Consider the following 19,867-nt stretch of genomic DNA (forward strand, 5'->3'; position numbering starts at 1 on the left):
TCTGGGAAATTTGCAGCCATTATGTCTTTACATATTGTCTCTCTTCTATTTATTCCAATTGTGTCTCCCTTCCATCTTCCATATCTCTTAACTTTCCTTTGATATCTTCCATTTCCTTATCTCTTTATTTGATTTACTTGGGATTATTTTTCAGATGTATCTTTCAGTTTTCCAGTTCTTTTTTCACCTGCATAATCTGCTGTAATGCTTCCACTGAGTTTCAAATTTGGTCATTTATATATTTTTTTAATTTTTGGATTTAAAAAATGTTTGTTAATTTCTTTCAAATTTCATTTTACATATTTATCCTGGTAAATTTTAGGTATATAAACTTTTTTATATAGTTATTTTAAATTTTGTAACTGAGAATTGTAATATTTGCAATCTTTTGGAGGGGCTGTCTATATTTACTTTTTTTTTTTTTTTTTTCCCCGGTATGCGGGCCTCTCTCACTGTTGTGCCCTCTCCTGTTGTGGAGCGCAGGCTCCGGACGCGCAGGCTCAGCGGCCCAGCCTCTCCGCGCCACGTGGAGTCCTCCGGGACCAGGGCACGAACCCATATCCCCTGCATCAGCAGGCGGATTCTCAACCACTGCGCCCCCAGGGAAGCCCCTATATTTACTATTTTTATTGGTTTCATTCAAGATAACTTGCTGTCTCTCATGTATTTGGTGATCTGTGATAGTGTATTACCTGATCTTAACCTGTTGAAATCCTATATATTTCCATCCAGGAAAACTTTCATTGAGAAAGTATTTGATTCTACTGGTAGATGGAGAGTGATCTGCAAAATAGAACTTGAGCTCCTCTAGAGAATTTTAGCACAGAAACATATAAGTTCTACTGCAATTCCAAGGTGTGTTATCCTCACAAATGGTATTGCTATAGAAATCCATCCTTGGCAAGTTCACTTCTTCTGGGTGTCTGCATTTCCAAGTCAGCTCCCTGCCATTTTGGCTCTTATCCTCTCCAACTTCTTACTTCTCTGGCCTAATCTGTGGACTCAGCTTCCGTCCCAACCTCTGAGTATTCTCACTTTTGTGCTTGGATATTCCCTAAGTCTTAGGTGCTGAAGCCCTAGTGTGTGCAGATTCATGCTCAAGTTTGTTTGCTTACTTTGGGGTGAGGGGTTGCCAGAGACCACTCTTGTCTTTAATAAGACCAGCAATGACTCAAATTATGTTTTGTACTGGATGTCTGAGAGTTCCTACTTAGTCAAGATACTAGAAGAAATTACGCAAGATTTTTGACACTGAGAAGTTACTTTACAAACTTACCTCTATTTATATATGTATATATTTACATACATATATTTATAAACACATATAGTTATATATGTATATACATATAAAGCTTATATCTCAGAGAAACACTAGATCTCAAAAGATAGCTAGAAGGTAAACAAGAATTCTATATTAAAAATATGATCCATGTGTTGGCATTTGTTCTTTTGGGTTTCTCATACTCACCCTCAGTTGCTTTGGGAAGATCAGCAGCACCTGTAAAAATTTTGTTAGATTTGAATCTATAATGCAGCTTTCACCTGGTCAACATACAGTGGTGATTACATTATGACCTTCATCTGTGTCACAGAGAGAGCAGGGTTCTTTTTACATTTCTTAAATATTCCATTTGTAATTTTTGAATAAGATGACTATAAAATGGCTAGTATTGTTTTCATTTACCTATTTTCTGAAAGGTCAGATTCTAAAATTAAATAAGTTATTCTCAAACAAGAGAAAAGTACATATAGTACTGGTGCTTGCATTTTAGCATTAATGTTTACCATTCTTCATTTATGAAGACTTTGGTGCTTTTTTTTTACCACCTTTCTATCCTTAGTGTCTAGCACACAGAAGACATCCCATAAGTAACCACTGAATGAAAGATGCTACTAAACTTACAGGAACAGAATTCAAAATTTCCCCACTGTTACCAGTGAAGTAGACAATTTGGTTTGACTCTTAATGATTTTGCCCTTCCCCAGGACAAAAAGTACCTGCGAGAAGGCTAACTAAAGTTAACTAGTCTTTAAGATCTTGAATCTAGGGAAGCTAATACATATTCAGACCAACAGGAAGTTTCCAAAAGGAAATAATACTTAAAAACAAAGTTACAAATTACAATCTAATAAACTTTAATTTGTGCATTTGTGGTAATTTATGACTGCAAAACACTTTTTCTTAAAATGACATAAAGGCACATTTAATTTGAATGCATAGTGTACCATTCTAAAATTTCTTAATTTCCTTACAAAGTGCTTGAGCAGTCACTTACACATACAGTAATAACAAAATATATTTACACTCTATAGTTTAAAAATTTTAAATCTGACTAAAATATATATATTTTTAAAACTACAGAAAAAATTAGTGCTTTCTTCAGCTTAATTGTGTGAATATACCCTGCCCTCTAATTTTTTTAGTGATTGACTTCAATTTAAAAAAAATTCTGTACACTGTGTAGTTACAAAATGCTATGTCAATTTTTAATGCTAAACGCCTATTTTAGACATTGCTTTCTATGCATATTTGAGAACCAGAAAAGGTGAGCAGACTGTACCTCAAAAGTATTTAGTGTTTTTTTTAATGTTGTATTAACACTGTTTACATTAAAACCAGACAATTAAGCTAAGATCCTCTATTGTCCTTCACCAAGGAAGTTAACTGGCATTTTAAAAGAATTTTAAACAACATATTGTTGCTCCCTCTTCCTATAAGATTTTCCCCCAAAGGATCATGGGTAATAATCAATTTGTAAGGAAACAGAAATTATCTCTGTATAATTTTAACTGTTCTCAGAGTACAGCAAAAACATGCCAACACACCCTGGCAAGGCTGAAATATTCATAAATGTTTTAAGCTCAATTCTCTATAAATGTGCTTTCATTTTTCTCATAGGATTTAAACTTGAACAACTTTTAAGACATGAGATCATAGTGATTAAATGGTTAACTCAGTATGGTTAGTTACAACTTGCTATTCCTGAGGTATGATGGCCCTAACATGCTAAGCACAGAATCAAAGATGTTATTATTGAACTACAGAAAAACAATACAATAAAGTCATAGACTAGGAGGGAAAACAATTAAAACAAAACAAAAAAAACCAAAACTCCAGGCAAGTAGAAAAGTCATGGCTTGCAGAAAGACTTTCCTATCTTTATAAGAGCATTAAAAAGCCACAAATGGATCCTCTGAAGAGTTGTAAAAAAGTATTTGATCAAATTATTTTTGAGACTTTTGAGGTACAGCTTTAGTGTTATAATAATTTTTATAAAATATAGACTGTTTTATCAAAAATATTTATACATTCTGTTATAAAATATTGCTTTTGCCCTCAGTAACTGCCAATATAAAATCTGGATCCAGTGGCCTAAAATGTACAAATGCACTTAACGTAAATGCTGGAGTATGAGGTGTCTGCTTGGCCACTGTACAAAAGTGATGAAGTGGTGAAATTAAATAATAAACCTACAACATAGAATACATTACAACTTGCACATATACATGTTCACAGCATGTATACAATGATAATCCCTATGTTTTAACAAAGATATAGTTCCCTTCTACAGTAGACACAAGAACAAGATGAACTAAGTTGATAAATGTACAATATCAAAAAAAGGAGTAATCAGTTCACTGATTTGGGAAGAAGGTATGACTGAACATACTGAGTATCTAGACTTTGGGAATGCATACAGGTAACAGTATCTTGGTTCAGGCTGATCATAAGTCGTCATTCTTAAAATTTTAAGTAAAATGTAGATGTTTAGTTGTTTCTGTTTGTTTCAGCATAGTTGGTTTAATAAACATAATTGTTTGGCAAGTAGCTCTGTTGGAAAGCTATGAGGCTCTGTTACATGGTTGGTAAAGATAAGGCCATAAAAATTTTCTCCTAATAAATATAGAAAATTTATAATACAAGACATCAACTCATTCTGTTAAAGAAAAAAAGCCCCCAAATGTGCACAAACTAATTTTTTTGATATTACAGTAATTTCTTTACAAAAATAAGAGCATTTGCCTTATTCAAACAGAATCATACTATGTGTGAATAGTAATAGCATCCCAAGCCCTTTTTTCCTCTTTTTGTAAAATACAGCTAAGGAAAGTTAACTGATTAATTTTCCTTCCACTTAAGACAGGAGTACAGCAACGCTAGGGACTGTAGAAGAGTGTTTTCTTTTTGTTTCTTCTTTTTTTAAAAAATAAGACTATTGATCCAAAAGTATTCATTTCTGATAGATTTTCATGGCCGATGTTCATTCAGCTTAAACTCCATGAAACTGTTTCCAGTGTTCAGATTTACGTTGAAAATACATTGAAAAGCCACTTTTCAAGAAGGTATTAGAGTAGTATTTTTAAACACATCTTCATATGTTTAAAAAAAGACTCAGAAGCTTTTGTTGGCACAGAGAGCAAATGAAGGGTTGCTATTTTTAGGAGGTCTTCTTATGAGTCAGTCTGCTTGGTTTCACATTGTGTAGCAACTTAACACCAATCAGCAATGTAGTCAAAATCTCTGAACATTTCTTGCTCCTCTTCTGAAAGTATCCTTGGTTCTCGAGGTGGAGTCAGAATAGGTGCTTCTGAGGTAAATTCATCATCAAAATTACTAACATCTTCCCGCCCTCTAATTGTAGGTACAAATGGCGGCTTTACTTTTTTGTCCATCAGAGCACTCCAATCAATTAGCTGGATTACAAAATATAAAATGACCAGTTTAGTTTCCTACTCCTAATTGCTATAGTTTCATAAAAAATTTTAAACTTTCATACTTACTCGGAAAAATGGGTGCTTTTTTACATCCTCTGCATCTTTTTCACCAGCTCCAAGGCGCCGCTCAGGATTTCTTCTTAATAACTAACACAATATAAAGGAAGAAAGTTAATATAAAACCAGGGACTCATTGACAAGGATTCTCATAACTTGCAAAGCTTTAGATGTTTCTTTTGGTATGTGTTTGTCTAAACCATGCAACATCTATAACTGAAAAACAACTTCTAAAATTCTACTGGGAAATGTTCTTAAAAAAATTTCAGTAGTTTTTATAAATCATTAATTCTTACCCTTCTCATTATTGAAATGGCTTCTGTAGATAAGAACCTTGGATACCTTACTTCATCATTTACAATACTGTCAAAAACCTCCTCTTCATCATCACCAGGAAAGGGAGACTAGAAGAAATATCCTTGAGTCAGTCAAAATGAGTTTCAATACAGTAAAATCTCATCATCTATTCAAAGTTCTGAAGTGCAACCAAGAACCAGATAGTGAGGAAAATAAGAAAAAGGAAAAACAAAAACAAAAAAACAGACCCACCAAAACATCAAACAAATAAGGACTACAAGAAGTCACAATAGACACACAATAGATAGGTGACTACTAAGCAGAGGATACACCATATACTCTTATTGAAATCTTGTGGAAAGACAGAAGGAAATGGGTAAGGCAAATATAGTAATAAGTGTTACTACAGAGGGAAGCACAGACTTTGTAGAAATACATCAGACATGGATGTGGTTTGAATTTCACAGTCAACAGCAAATTAATGGTGGCAAAACACAATTAGAAACTGCAGGCATAATGACTGCACTAAGAAGCAACTGCCGGGACTTCCCTGGTAGTACAGTGGTTAAGAATCTCCTGCCATTGCAGGGGACACAGGTTTGAGCCCGGGTTCGAGCCCTGGTCCAGGAAGATCCCACATGCTGTGGAGCAACTAAGCCCGTGCGCCACAACTATTCAGCCTATGCTCTACAGCCCGCAAACCACAACTACTGAGTGTGCGAGCCACAACTACTGAAGCCTGCATGCCTAGAGCCCGTGTTCTGCAACAAAGAGAAGCTACCGCAATGAAAAGCCTGTGCACCGCAACAAAGAGTAGCCCCTGCTCAGTAGCCCCTGCGGACCGAAACTAGAGAAAGCCTGCATGCAGCAACGAAGACCCAAGGCAGCCAAAATAAATAAATAAATAAAGTAAAAAAAAAAAAACAAAAAGCAAGCAACTGCCAACAAAATTAAACTGAAAGGACCTAAAAAGCACACATTTCCAGGCATATATAATGCTCTATACATAACAGGTCTTGGGGCAGTTCAGTAAGCAGAATATTAAGATTGGTGCTCATAATGACAATAATAATGCTGCATCATAAAAAGCAGTTAAATAAACATTCAGTATAACAATTTGATGTACATAGGGATAAACTCTCAACTATGCTGAAAATGTGGCTACGAAATATAACTTATTACCTCAGAATTTAAGATAGCTTAGATTTGGCTGCTTGTTTCCTGTTAGTTATTAAAGGACAAGAGCCAAACAGAAAGCAAGTATCAACGGGGAGAGGGATCTTTGACCTGAGGAATCTGTGAAAATGATTTCAGAACCCAACGTCCTAAAGCTGAACTGCTAATCTTATCGCTCATATCTAGGAAAAATTCAAACTTTTCAGTTATCAAAATCTTAATTTTGGTTTGATAAAACTTGGTTTTATCAAGCTTGTTGTATCAAAATCAAGTTTGTTCACTCACTCACTCAAAGTATGTAAATTGAATACCTGTTATATGGAACAATACAATTTCTTTCTGGGACTGTGACAGTAAGTCAGAGGAAAATTCTATTTCACAAGGATTCTCAATCAGAATTTCAAAGGGTAATACAAAACAATTTTGACTCCTATTTGAGAAGTCAATTTTGTATTTGAAAACTGTCACTCTACAAGTCTCTGAATAGTGAAAATATATTTTCATATTTGTTAAGGTGTTAAAGTTATTTTTTTCTGCAAATAGATTATAAGCTGACAGTGCTAACAATGGAAGGCCAACAAATGTGTTTTAAGTACATATGAAAAGAATTCAATAGTCTGTTCAGATGTCAAGGATCTAATTCTAATATCTAACCTCTCTGATATCTTCACTCTCCTTTGACACAGAGAAAGGGGACCTGATATGTTAGTTTATTCCTGGAGTTGATTCAAGTCCTCAAAACTCATACAAATACAAATTTGAAAACATATGATATATCCAGTGAGTTTTCAATCATTTGTAATAATAGAGGAGTTAGATATAAACTTTAACCAAACCTCACTTTTATAAACTTAAAAAAAGTTAATGCTAAAATTTCACCAGTGCTATAAAATTATAAAATATATGTACCAATGAGTTTTAAGTTTAGTTCTTTTCCCAACTATCCTTTTATGGTGGTGCTAAAAAGAAATGAAATTGCAAAAAGCAATTGTTAAGAAACAGACAGATTTACTGTCTTTTATCTCCTACTAATTAAGAGCTTTATCAATGAGACGTTCCTTTAAAAAATATGGAACAGGAGCTTCCTCACTTGTTCACTGCCAAATCCCCCAGACACTTTAGAATTGGAGGAAGTAGAATTAATTGGCTTTTAATTCTGTAGTATTTTGCAATAAACTCTCATTTTTTGCATGTCATTTCTAATACAGAAAGTAAATTTTAAGCAAGCACATACTTTAGGTAATAACTCTCATATATAATTGAATACTACGTTTAAAAAACAAAGATGTTACTTAAAAAAAAAAGTTCAAGGGCTTCCCTGGTGGCACAATGGTTAAGAATCCACCTGCCAATGCAGGGGACACGGGTTCGAGCCCTGGTCCAGGAAGATCCCGTGGAGCAACTGAGCCCGTGTGCCACAATTACTGAGCCTACGCCCTAGAGCCCATGCTCCACAGCAAGAGAAGCGACCACAGTGAGAAGCCCGCACACTGCAATGAAGAGCAGCCCTCGCTCACCGCAACTAGAGAAAGCCTGCATGCAACAACGAAGACCCAACGCAGCCAAAAATAAATAAGTAAATAAATACAATAAACCTATTAAAAAAAAAGTTCAAGTATGTCAGAGCTTACAGAAACAACTATTATGACTACTTCTGGCACTCATAGAAAGTTAAGACCATTGTGGATTAGGGATAAAATATATCTTTCCATCTTTATATGCTTTTCTAAATAGAGGTGAAAAATTCAGATCTGAACCCATGGTCTTAAGAAAAGAAATAAATTTGGGTAGATTAAATACCCTATCCTGCAGGCAGAAAAGAACAATGGTTTACAGACAGGTTAAAATCCCAGCTCCACCATATGAGAACTGTGTGACTTTAAGCAAGCTATTAACTTCTTTGTGTCTCTATTTATGCATCTGGAGATAAACATAAGACTACTATTGAGCTCATTAAAGTTTGCTGAAAAATTAAATGAGCTAATACTTATAAAGCACATAGAATAGTGCCTAGCACATAGTAAACATTTAAATTCGCTATTTCTTTTCCTCCTTTTCCAAGTTTCCACTCCAATTTGACATATCAAAAGGTACTGTCATCGGATGAACTAAATTCATTTATTTACTTGTTTGGTATAAGTGCCACTAAATGACAATCACAGAGCAAAACTTTAGAAATTTCTGACATTCAATAATTTAGTCATTCATCATTCAGCTACTAGTTTTTTCATGCCTGGAATGTACAAGGTTGGTCATTGGCATTAGGGAAACTGCAGAACAATGAACCAATGCAAGGTAATTTTTCTTGCATCTCAAGATCATCAAACCCATCTAAGTAATTTTCAATTACTTGACTAAATATTTACTCTTTTTTCCACCCTACTTTATCATTTCTAATAATTTATAACAAAATAGATTAGTCTCTTCTTTTACTGCTTTATTAATTAGATATAATTCACTGTTTTCCAAGTGGTAACAATTTCTGTATACAACTAAGTTATCCCCAGAAATTTATTTTAAGTTAATCTAAAGAAAATAGTAGGAAAAAAAATGTTAACCTTTTCAATTCTACTGTATTGCTTTTGAAGGTAACATTTATTTTTGACTAATATATAGCTGATCTTTCTTCACAGGTACAGAGTACATTCCTTTTATCAGTCTTCTTGCTTTCTATTTCTTATGAAATAATCAGTTATGTATGATTGTGTTTAAAAATCATAAAATATAACCAGAGCAACACTGAAATATAAGAAACTATTTTTGAAGCATTAGTATACATTCCACAAATAATATAAAAATCTAAAAAAGATGGTGAAGGTAATATAGGTTCACCGGCAATTACTAATATATATAAATATTTATAAAGCTTAAGTTCTACTTATGCAAGAGACATATTAAGTGGTTTTATAAGTGACATGCTTTGTTCTTTCAATCACGTTTTCCTTTTACCTATTTTATACTGCTTACCTCACCAACGAGCATTTCATATATAAGTACACCAAGGCCCCACCAATCTACAGCCCTTGTATAGGATGTTTCTGTTAATACTTCTGGGGCAAGAAATTCAGGAGTGCCACAAAATGTGCTTGTCCTATCTCCAAACCCCATTCCTGAAAAAGGTAAAATTCAAATACTTGTTAGCAAAGAAAAAAATCTGGCAAAAAAATTAGAAGATATCCTTAGGAAGCAAAATTAAAGGTGTACATTTGTGCATGGTAATCAAACTCAAAATACATTAAAGACTTTAGCTAACTTGTTTTCTAAATATGTTTCTCAAAATTTAGTAATAAATTAGTCAAACATACATTCTACATATTGAAGAAAATGTCTCATTATATTCTAAACTGCTAAAAGCACATTATACACATCATCTTATGAAAGCTGACTTGTTAGTTGGGATAGGAGGAGAGGAGCCTCAGGTAACTTATCTGCAGAGGTGACACCTGAGTTGAGTGAAGGATGAGCAGACATTAGTCAGCAAATAGAGCTGAGATGAGTGATACTGGTGGAGAGACAAAGACTGTAAGCAGTTTATTGCTGCAACAGAAAGTACTAGGCAGACAGCTGCAAGAGATCTGGCTGGAGAAGGAGGCAGGCAGATCAGGAAGGGCAATGTATATCACATCTTTGCCATTGAAGGTTTTCAGTAGTGGCGTACCATGGTCAGATTTGTATTTACATGGGCCCCTTTTGCATTTTAGCAATTACATGGCAGATTGATTTGAGGGAGAGAAAGAACAGAGACAGAAAAGTTAAAAGGCTATTAAAGTAGTCTTGTCAAAACAAGATGATGGTTGGCAGTGGTAGAGGGAAGATGAAAAACTTAAGAAATATTAAGGAGGTAGATGTAAGCACAATTTGGTGATGAATGGGATGTAGAAAGTAGTGAAGAGGAGGAAAGAGTCCAGGATAATTCCACATTTTCAAATTGGGAGACTGAGGATTGTGGCACCATCAACTTCAAACGAGACTGAGGAAAAGAAACATGCTTGTGCAGTGTTGGAGGTACCTGCTGACTAAGTAAAACTGTCTAGTAGATAGTTGACTATATATGTTAGGAAAGGAAATAATAGATTTGGAAATCATTAGAATATAGTTGCTAGTTAAAAACTACCTGAGAAAAGCAATGGGCTAAAGGCCAGACTCTAGAGGAACAAAAGCATTTAAGTCAATAGTGTCCAATACCGAGAAGTCCAAAAAAGGAAAAAAACTTTCATTAGATTCAATAATTAGGAGGTCAGTTGGTAACTGATGGACACAGATTTATAAAGTTCATTCATTAATTCATCCAATTACTTATTAATTAAAAATTCACTGAATACTTAAGACGTGCCAAGCACTACACTATATACTATAGAAAGAAAGCTGAATAAGAAACAGGAAGCTACCGGAGTAGAGGGGGAGACAGACAATGTTTGCTACAATACAGTATATTAAGTGTACCTATTCACTATATGTTAGACACTGTGCCACATACTTATCTCTAATTCTCATAATACTCCTAAACAAGAAGGATTATATTTATTTTATAGCTGAGGAAACAGACTCAATGAGGTTAAAAGTAACTTGTCCAAAGATACAGGGCAAATAAGTGGCAGAGCCAGGATTCAAACTTAGGACTGTGTGGTGCCTAAGCCCATTCTCTTTACATTTTTTTATGCTACCTCTTGACTCAAATTTCCCCAGTTTACATATTTATTTACATATGTTTGTGTGTGTACACACACACACACACACATATAGGTACATAAACGATTATTGAGGCATATGCATATTTTTTTCCTATTCAAAATGTTAAAAGTTTTAAGAAGCAGGAGAGAAGTTTTTAGGCACGCGTAATTTACTCTGCACAATCCCAGCAAAGCAAAAAATTTGGTGCTTAACCAATGTTTCTTAGAGTAGAGAGAATTATTAATCATACAAAGAGAATCTTATTTTTATACTATGATTTCTGAAAACCTAACCTTATTCGTATTCAGAATTCTTAATAATATAATTAAGTTATATGAACAGCCTGTAAGTCTCAATAAAGAATAAGTTAGTTTAATTTTTAATATATTAAAAAATACATTTGCTCTCCACAGACAAATTTGAAAACTTCCAAAGTACATAGGAATAGTAATCTATTAGAAAAGGCACTTTAAAATACCCAATTACCTTCTTTGCAAAGACCAAAATCAGCAATTTTCACAAAGCCCTCTGTATCTAGCAATAAGTTATCCAATTTCAAATCTCTGTTCAGGATAAAAAAATGCAAAATGGAAAAAAAATCAATAAAATCAGTAGATAATATAGTAAAAATATCATTTTAATAGGAGCCGTACTTTCTCTTTACTAAAAATGAATTCTTTCAAGTTATGGTTTGAGATTTAAATACTATATTACAAATGTTCATTTTCTTCCTTTTGGCAAGTTTTTACTTTACAAAAAATAATTTCTGAATATTTTCCCCATTATGTAGAAAAGGAAGAATGTATCTAAAAGAGAAATGTTTGATCTATTTAAATATATATTTTAAAGCTCAGAAGGAGTTCATGGATCTTTAACTCAAGTTTAATTAATTAACAAATTCTTTAATTAATTAATGGCCATGTCATGCAGCTTGTGGGGATTTCAGTTCCCCCACAAAGGACTGAACCTGGGTCACGGCAGTGAAAGTGCCAAATCCAAACCACCAGACCATTAGGGAGCTCTTGGACTTGGACTAACTATGAAGTTTGCCTACATGCCATCCGTAAGAATGAATTATCAAACAAACAGTATAAGTAAGGTTTAAGGGAGCAGGTTTAACCTTCTAAGAGAATAATTCAAAATAAAGAGGAAGCTATTAAGCCATACTAAATGATTACAAATTAAGTTGAAAATATTTTATTCTTTAAGTTAAACAGGGCCATTAGGAAACCATTATCTTGGAAACATTGTTAGAAGTTTGAATAAACTGATGTTTATAGTCTTTTAATTCTTACTGGCCTTCCCATAATTTGTCTGATCTAGAGCAATGTTATTCAAAGTGTTAACCACAGACTAGTTACTGGGCTATGAACTATTTCTAACTAGTCTGCAATTTGGTAAGGAGTTTGTGCCAGTACATAAATCAGATATGTCATCAAGTACACTATCTAGTTGACAGCAAGGCTTAATGAAGGAAGCAAGGTGATGTTTTATAATCTGGCACAAGTGGATCAGTTGAATATAAAGTACTCACCAGGGTGAATATTGTTGGAAAATTGTGTTATCATAGGCCAACTTGTAATTTGACTATTCTAATTAGGTAATGGGCAGAGGACAAGTAACAAGGAAGTTCATCATATAATTATTGTGTTAACCATGTCTTTCAAAATTGGAGTTTAACTTTTTTAATGGTCAGTTATCATACAAAAGAGAAAATTAAGAAGCTGGTTAAACACAAAATATCCTTCTTAATTATCTTTAATTCTACTTCATATCAAAATAAGCAATTAGAAAATATCAAAACTTTACTTACCTATAAACAATTTTGTGTTCATGTAAATACTGCAACCCAAGAACTACACATGCAGCATAAAATCTGTTTTAAGAATTAAATCAAAAGAAGTTTAATAAATTCCACTACTCTTGAATCCCAGTTTATACTTTTATGCTTCAAAGCAGAACTCTGTAGTTAACTAATTTCACACGTATTTATTTAGTCCTTACTATGTGCCAGACATATAAGTAAGATATGTGCTAAATATTAGGGGTGAAAGTTAAGAATAAGAAAAATGCAGTCTCTAATATGGAAGCCATTAACTTTGCCTGGTGGAGTCACTGAAGCCCTTGGGGTAGACATTTGATCTGGTTCTTCGAAGAAATTACAATATGCCATCATAAAGGCAGAAGGACGGTATGAAAGGTAGAACTTTTGTGGGGTAATATAGGGTATTTCCCTAAGAGGGAAAGGAATAGATGTGTAAAAGGCATAACCTGTTTGACAACCATAATGAATTTGTTGAGGCTGAAGTAAAGGATAAGGAAGAAGTAGCGGGAGATACAGCTGAAAGGATAGCCTGATATCAAGTTGTGAAGGACCTTGAATGTCATATTATGAACACAGGTATACCCTGTTTTACTGTATTTTTACTTTATTGTACTTCACAGACAACTGTGTTTTGTTACAAATTGAAGGTTTGTGGCAACCCTGAATGGAGCAACACTATGGGTGCCATTTTTCCAACAGCATTTGCTCACTTCAGGTCTCTGTGTCACATTTTGGTAATTCTCTCAATATTTCAAGCTTTTTCATCATTATTATATTTGTTATGGTGATCTGTGATTTCTGACATTATTATTGCAAAAAGATTATGACTTGCTGAAGGATCAGATGATGGTTAGCATTTTTTAGCAATAAAATATTTTTAAATTATGTATATCTTCTTTTTTTAGACATAATGCTATCGAACACTTAATAGACTACAGTATAGTGTAAATGTAACTTTTATATGCACCAGGAAACCAGAAAATTCACATCTCACTTTATTATGATATTTGTTTTATTCTGATGTTTGTTTCAGTATGGAACTGAACCTGCAATATCTATGAGGTATGCCTGTACTGAAAATTCTTCTCAGTGATAGCAAATCAAACCATTTTAATCAGGGCAGATAATCAGATTTATGTTAGAGAACTTTCTTGATAGTAGTATGGAGTGGAAGTAGGTAGATATCCAGAGGGAAAAGGAACAGATAAGGCTAAAATGATAGTACAGATGAAAGATCATGAGTACCTCTAATGTAGTGGCAACAAAGAGAATAAGAGATGGATTCAAGAGAAACTTTAAAATGAACGTGATAGGACTTGGTGTCTCATTAGCTATAAAGGATGAGGGAGAGGGACAAGCTGAAGATGACTCTCAAGGTTTCCTTTTTATTGTAATGAATAGGTGGAGAAATACAGAAGTATCCAAAGTTTTATGGGGAAAGTGAGTTTGTCTTTAGACATATTGACCTCAAATTGCCTTGGGACAGGTGAAGAGGTCTAGAAATTGGATAAACAGGTTTAGATCTTAGAAAAACTTCAACCCAGCTAGAATATTAACTCTTGAGGGATCGGACCACATGTTTGTCTTTTTCAGTGTTTAGCCTAAATGCTTAGCAAAATGCTTGATACACAATAGCCTTACTGAATAAGGAGGTAGGTAATAAATAAATGAATTTAAAAATGCAGATCTGTCTTCAGTGCAGAATAGCCTATAAGGAGACACTTAGGAGAATCAGTTCTTAATTTTACAAGTAATACATGGATATTTCCTCTATAAAATACACATAATACCCCTACCCTAAAGCACAATTTTTCATTCATCCATCTCCATCTCACCCCGACGCCCCTACTATCCATAAAGGTAACTACTTTTTGTTAGTTTGGTGAATGTCCTTCAAACTTTTAGAATACATTTACGTGTACATGTAGATATGTTTTGTGTTTCTTTATTTTTACAAAAATGGAACCATAATTTGGAGATTTTTTAAATGCAACTATTTATAAATATTTGATTATACATTAGATCTTATGTAATTATTTATCGTGTTTAAAAGATTTAGCTGAAGTCCATTAAAACAAATGTGATTCTAAAATTGCTTAAGGTAGATTTTTTTTAAGCAAACTTATTTTGGTGGCAAAACAATACTGTAACAATTATAAAAATACCCTGATTTCTCTTTTGTTCCATTATTTGTAAACAGATTATCCTAATGATACTTAATAAATAACTAGGTATACTGGGTATCATCAAATCAAACCTTTAAGATAAATATTTTACAGAGGCAGAAAATGAAGCTCTGAGAGAGAGTAACTAATTTATCTAAAGCGACATAGCCAGAACACAGCAAAGCTAGGACTCAAATTAATTTCGATTCCTTTGTCTCAAGCAATAAGAATACAATGTTTGCCTAGTATATGTGAGTCACCCTTCTAGGTGTTCCACTAGTACACAGAATACACAGTTCTCATTGCTCCCCTTTAGTGAGAGGAGACAGACAATAAAAATGTAAAAAATAAATAAGGTGATTTCAGGTATAAAGTGCTATGGAGAATATAAAATATAAAATAAAATAGAGTGTGGCCTGATTTAGATGTTAGTGATAACAGTGGTATTTTAGTTAAAGTAATGAGGAAAGACCTCCAAAGAAATGACATCTGAGGTGAGATCTGAATGATTAGAGGGAGGTACTTTAGATATGAAGTATTACAATAAAGCGTTTTATTCTTGTATTTCACTGGGCTTAATTGTTTCATTGGTACTATATAATTTGTACTCTCAGCGAAAATAAAAAGTTTGTTAAGGCAGAATAGGATTTTATATTTGTTAAAGAAAAGGCGTAACAAAACAAATTCCCAAGGCAGTTAGCACAGGGCTAGGCGTAGTCTAGATGCCCTGCTTTTAATTTTTAAATATTAATTTTTAAATATGCAGGGAATGAATTATTAGTAGCCTTCTATTATTTTGTGGCTTTTGCCTCCTTTTCTGAAAGCTTCACTATCCATCAGAACTAATGCCCTAGTACTACTATCTGCTGTACTATACTTCTGATGGTTATGATGAGAATCAAATAAAGGAATGAAAGTAAAAATGTTACACAAATGTCAGCTGTCAGAATACAGACAAGTGATAAAAATTCAATAATAAACTCAATAAAGTTTTACTACTAGTTTATGATTTTTATGCTTTGGGTTATGTTTTGTATGTAGAATTTGGATGTTGCATGTAAGGAAAAAAGAGAATCAAGAATGACTCCCTGTGTTTTGGCTTGAACAACTGGTAGATGGTATTGCCATTTAGTAAGAGAGAAGCCTAGAAGAGTAACAGGCTGGGGAGTGGTGGGTGAGGTGGGGGGAATTGGGAAATATCAGGCGTTCATTTTGAGATGTTAAACAAGAAATACCTATTAGCCATATAAAGGGAAGAGTCAAGTTGGCTGCTGAATGTTATTGGAATTGGAAGTTTAGGTAAGAGGTAAGGGCTGGAGATATAAATTTGGTAAACACCTGCATATACAGTGTAGCTATTAAGAGCATTTTCCTAGGTTCAAATCCTAGCTCCAACACTTAAGAGCTATAAAACTGGGATAACAACAGGGGAAGAATATATATAATTATGTTTAATCACAAATGTTTGCTATTATTTATTCTTTTGCATCTGAATAAGCAAAACATTCATATAATATCAAATTCAAAAACTACAAAAAGGGTTTTAGTGATAAATTAAAATATTTAACACAGTACCTGACATCCTGTAAGCATTCAGTGAAATATATATTTTAAACAGTATACCCAGTTATTTATTAAGTGTCATATCTGGATTCTATGCCTTTCATTGGAGGCGATATGCATACCAATTCCTTTTATATTCTTTAGAGATATTGTAAGCACATGCAAGCAAACACTTAAGACATACTCTTTTAAATTACCCTTTAAAATGCAAATACAAATATTTCATACAAATATATAATATAAACTCTTCTACACTTTCTTTTTTCACTTAACAATGTACTTGGAATATAGTTAATATTTAAAACCATGGTCCTAGATGGCATTCCCTAGGGAGAAAATATACTGGAAAAAAAGAAGAAATTTTACTAAAATAAACCTAAATTGTATATCTAAATTATCAAGTGTGATTTAGGGTAATCCATGAAATTTTCAACATGAACAACAGAGAAAAATAGATACATTTATTTATGGCAAAAAGGTAAGTAAGGAGTTCTATTATTCCTTCATCTATTTTCCATTTGGGGGAAAAAAAAAATCTAAAATTCAGAGAGCTTTTTTCCTTCCCAGAAAGAAATCAGTCATGAAGAAACTCAGAGAAATGCTAAATACTCACACAGCTCTTGGTTCAGAAAAGACATCAGTATGAATGTGCATCATTAGGTCCCCACCGGCAGCATATTCCATTACAAAGCAAACATGCTCTTTGGTTTGGAAACATGCAAAAAGGTTCACCAAAAAGGGATGCCTTACACTATTCACAGTTTCAAAAATTCTTTTTTCACACATCAGGCTGTAAGAGAAAACATTTAAAAATCACTGGTATTTTTCTTTAAAGTTCTAGTTGGAAATAACATTCTTTAAAAATTAATAAACTCTAAAATAAGCAAAGTTCTTAATCTTTAAAACCATAAAATGTGTCCTAGTTTTGCTATAAATGCTTTGAAAAAAATTTGGGCTACTTGATATATATAACTTTAATAGAAATGTATTAATGAAAACAAACTATGTTAGCATGACATAAAGTTCACATTGATAGTATCAGAGTAGCACACATATGGCTAGTGGTAATAGTTAATAAAAAAGGCTTAATTAAGAGTGAATTGTGAAAATTTTTCAGTAATTGGTCAGAGGATTTAGCAACCTAAAGCATAATTTAAAAATACAAATTTTGTGATCAAGGCAGTTTCAAGCACAGTATATATTTATAATTCACAAGCTATGGTATCCGAATATTCTATCATATAATATATGAAGCTGAGAGGTAAAGATACACTGCATAAAATTTTAATTTATTATTTTATTTTTATTTTTATTTATTTATTTTTTTTGCGGTACGCGGGCCTCTCACCGCTGTGGCCCCTCCCATCGCGGAGCACAGGCTCCGGACGCGCAGGCTCGGCGGCCATGGCCCACAGGACCAGCCGCTCCGCGGCATGTGGGATCCTCCCGGACTGGGGCACGAACCCGCGTCCCCTGCATCTGCAGGCGGACTCTCAACCACTGCGCCACCAGGGAAGCCCAAAATTTTAATTTAGAAGTCTAACTGGAAAATAAAGAGGTTACATGGAGAATTCTATAACATACTTCAAGGAAGCTCCTGGAGAATGATACAATTTATCTATAAAATCTATAGCTATCACAGGTTTCCCTGTAAGAACTCTTACAAGCTGCTTAAAAGAACAGTGGTCAAACTTACTGACTCTGAAACAATTTTGCCTAAATAGCAAAAAATACCACCTTCTTCCCCCTGAAAATATTTAGTAAATCAACCTGACTTAAAACTCAAAGCAGACATGTACACACTGCTATATTTAAAATGGATAACCAACAAGGACCTACTGTATAGCACAAGCAACTCTGTTCAGTACTGTGTAAAAACGTAAATGGGAAAAGAATTTGAAAAAGAATAGATACATGTATATGTATAACTGGGGAAAAAAAGAAAAAAGAAAAAAATCTAAACAACAACAACAAAAAACACCTCAAAGCAGAAAAAAACCAGGTCAAATATTATTCAAATACAACTTGGAATTAACACTTTAAGCACCTGATCAAAATAAATAAACCTACAGACGTATTTCATTAACAATTAGATTACTTTTATGTTTCTAATACAAAATAGGCATTTTTGTTTGTTTTTGAGACTGGAATCAAAAATTGACATTAATGTTTGTTGAAAAGCATTAATAATGCTTTCATTTTTAAAATTAAAGAACTGCTTAGATGTGTGTGTGTATTTGGTTATTGATTTCAAAATACCAAACCAAAATTCTAATGTTAGAAGGAGGTAGACCCATTCCCCTTTCTTTTGGATCTCTTCAGAGTTAATTTTAAAAAGGTTAATTTAAAGATTAAAGCATTTGTTTGGGTATCCAGATTATACTGCTATGACTCAAGAAAATTAAATAGAACTTTGAAAACATTTAAGAGTATACCTGTTGTGTAGAAGGAACATGGAATTTTTATTGCTCTGTTAATATAGTTGTATTCTGAATTATGAACTAAAACACCTGTTCAGTTTTAAATACTGACAGTAAAGGCAGCTATTATGAAATAGTGTTTAAACTTCATTTAATATGGTCACATTCTAGATGAACTCTTACCCTCTTATTTCACACAATCTGTTTACAACTTTATATATACTCAGAAACAGAAAGCCCCACTGTAATTGTTTCTAAAGCATTGGGCTTATGTCTACATACATTTGCAAGGTTTCTAAATGTTACTACAAATTAAGTCACTATTAGAAAAAAATTCACAGAAGATTAGAAAGAACAGTTAACAGCTTTGACTTTATCACCATTTAAATTTATTGGAAAACAATGTCCAATTGGGCAAGATCTGTAAGACAGATTCTAAAACAATTGATTTACTATGTCAATCTAAATTTTGGCTAATGAGGATAAAATATTCAGATGAAATAAGACAAACTGGCAAGATGTTTTTGGGCTCAACTAGATGGCAAACGTGGCCTCTTCACTGTGTATGGTTTATGGGTGAATTACTAATTCTCAACTGGATAAGTATAACATTAGACCAGTGTTGAACATGTAAATGGTCTAAAGGATTAACCAGAATTCCTCTTAAAATGGTTTTAATGCCATTCATAGAATTGTTTGATGAGGACTGACAATATTGATGAGGGCTGGATAGATGTCTTAGGACTATTAGGTAAAGAAGGAAGGAACTTTATAGACCCCAACAGGAACAACAATTTTAACTTTAAGCATTATACAGCACACCGGAAAGCTGCTCCATAAGTCTTTAACTTTTCCCAACCTAATCTAAATTGTACATTCTCCTTAAAAGTCCATGAAACAATCCAACCTTACTCAAAACTTCAAACTTCATTCTGTCCAGAACATTTTCCTCTATCTTGTCATTTCTCTCCTCTCCA

The 19,867-nt window shown here is 33.5% G+C and overlaps 1 protein-coding gene across 2 annotated transcripts in view; it reads right to left on the minus strand.

Annotated features, from left to right (window-relative positions):
• Positions 1–2,114: 2,114 nt before the first annotated feature.
• Positions 2,115–19,867, minus strand: part of PKN2 (protein kinase N2) — a 132,640-nt gene continuing 114,887 nt past the window's right edge. For both annotated transcript variants that reach the window (XM_059040395.2, XM_067043110.1), the window contains 7 exons: positions 17,084–17,260; positions 12,731–12,793; positions 11,404–11,480; positions 9,214–9,356; positions 5,070–5,177; positions 4,783–4,863; positions 2,115–4,695 (listed from right to left, as the gene is read on the minus strand). In XM_059040395.2, coding sequence (XP_058896378.1) covers positions 4,492–4,695; positions 4,783–4,863; positions 5,070–5,177; positions 9,214–9,356; positions 11,404–11,480; positions 12,731–12,793; positions 17,084–17,260 — 853 coding nt within the window. In that variant the 3' untranslated portion in view covers positions 2,115–4,491. The remainder of the gene's footprint in view (positions 4,696–4,782; positions 4,864–5,069; positions 5,178–9,213; positions 9,357–11,403; positions 11,481–12,730; positions 12,794–17,083; positions 17,261–19,867) is intronic.

Source organism: Kogia breviceps, chromosome 1, assembly GCF_026419965.1.
Source record: "Kogia breviceps isolate mKogBre1 chromosome 1, mKogBre1 haplotype 1, whole genome shotgun sequence".
NCBI classification, from domain to species: Eukaryota; Metazoa; Chordata; class Mammalia; order Artiodactyla; family Physeteridae; genus Kogia; species Kogia breviceps.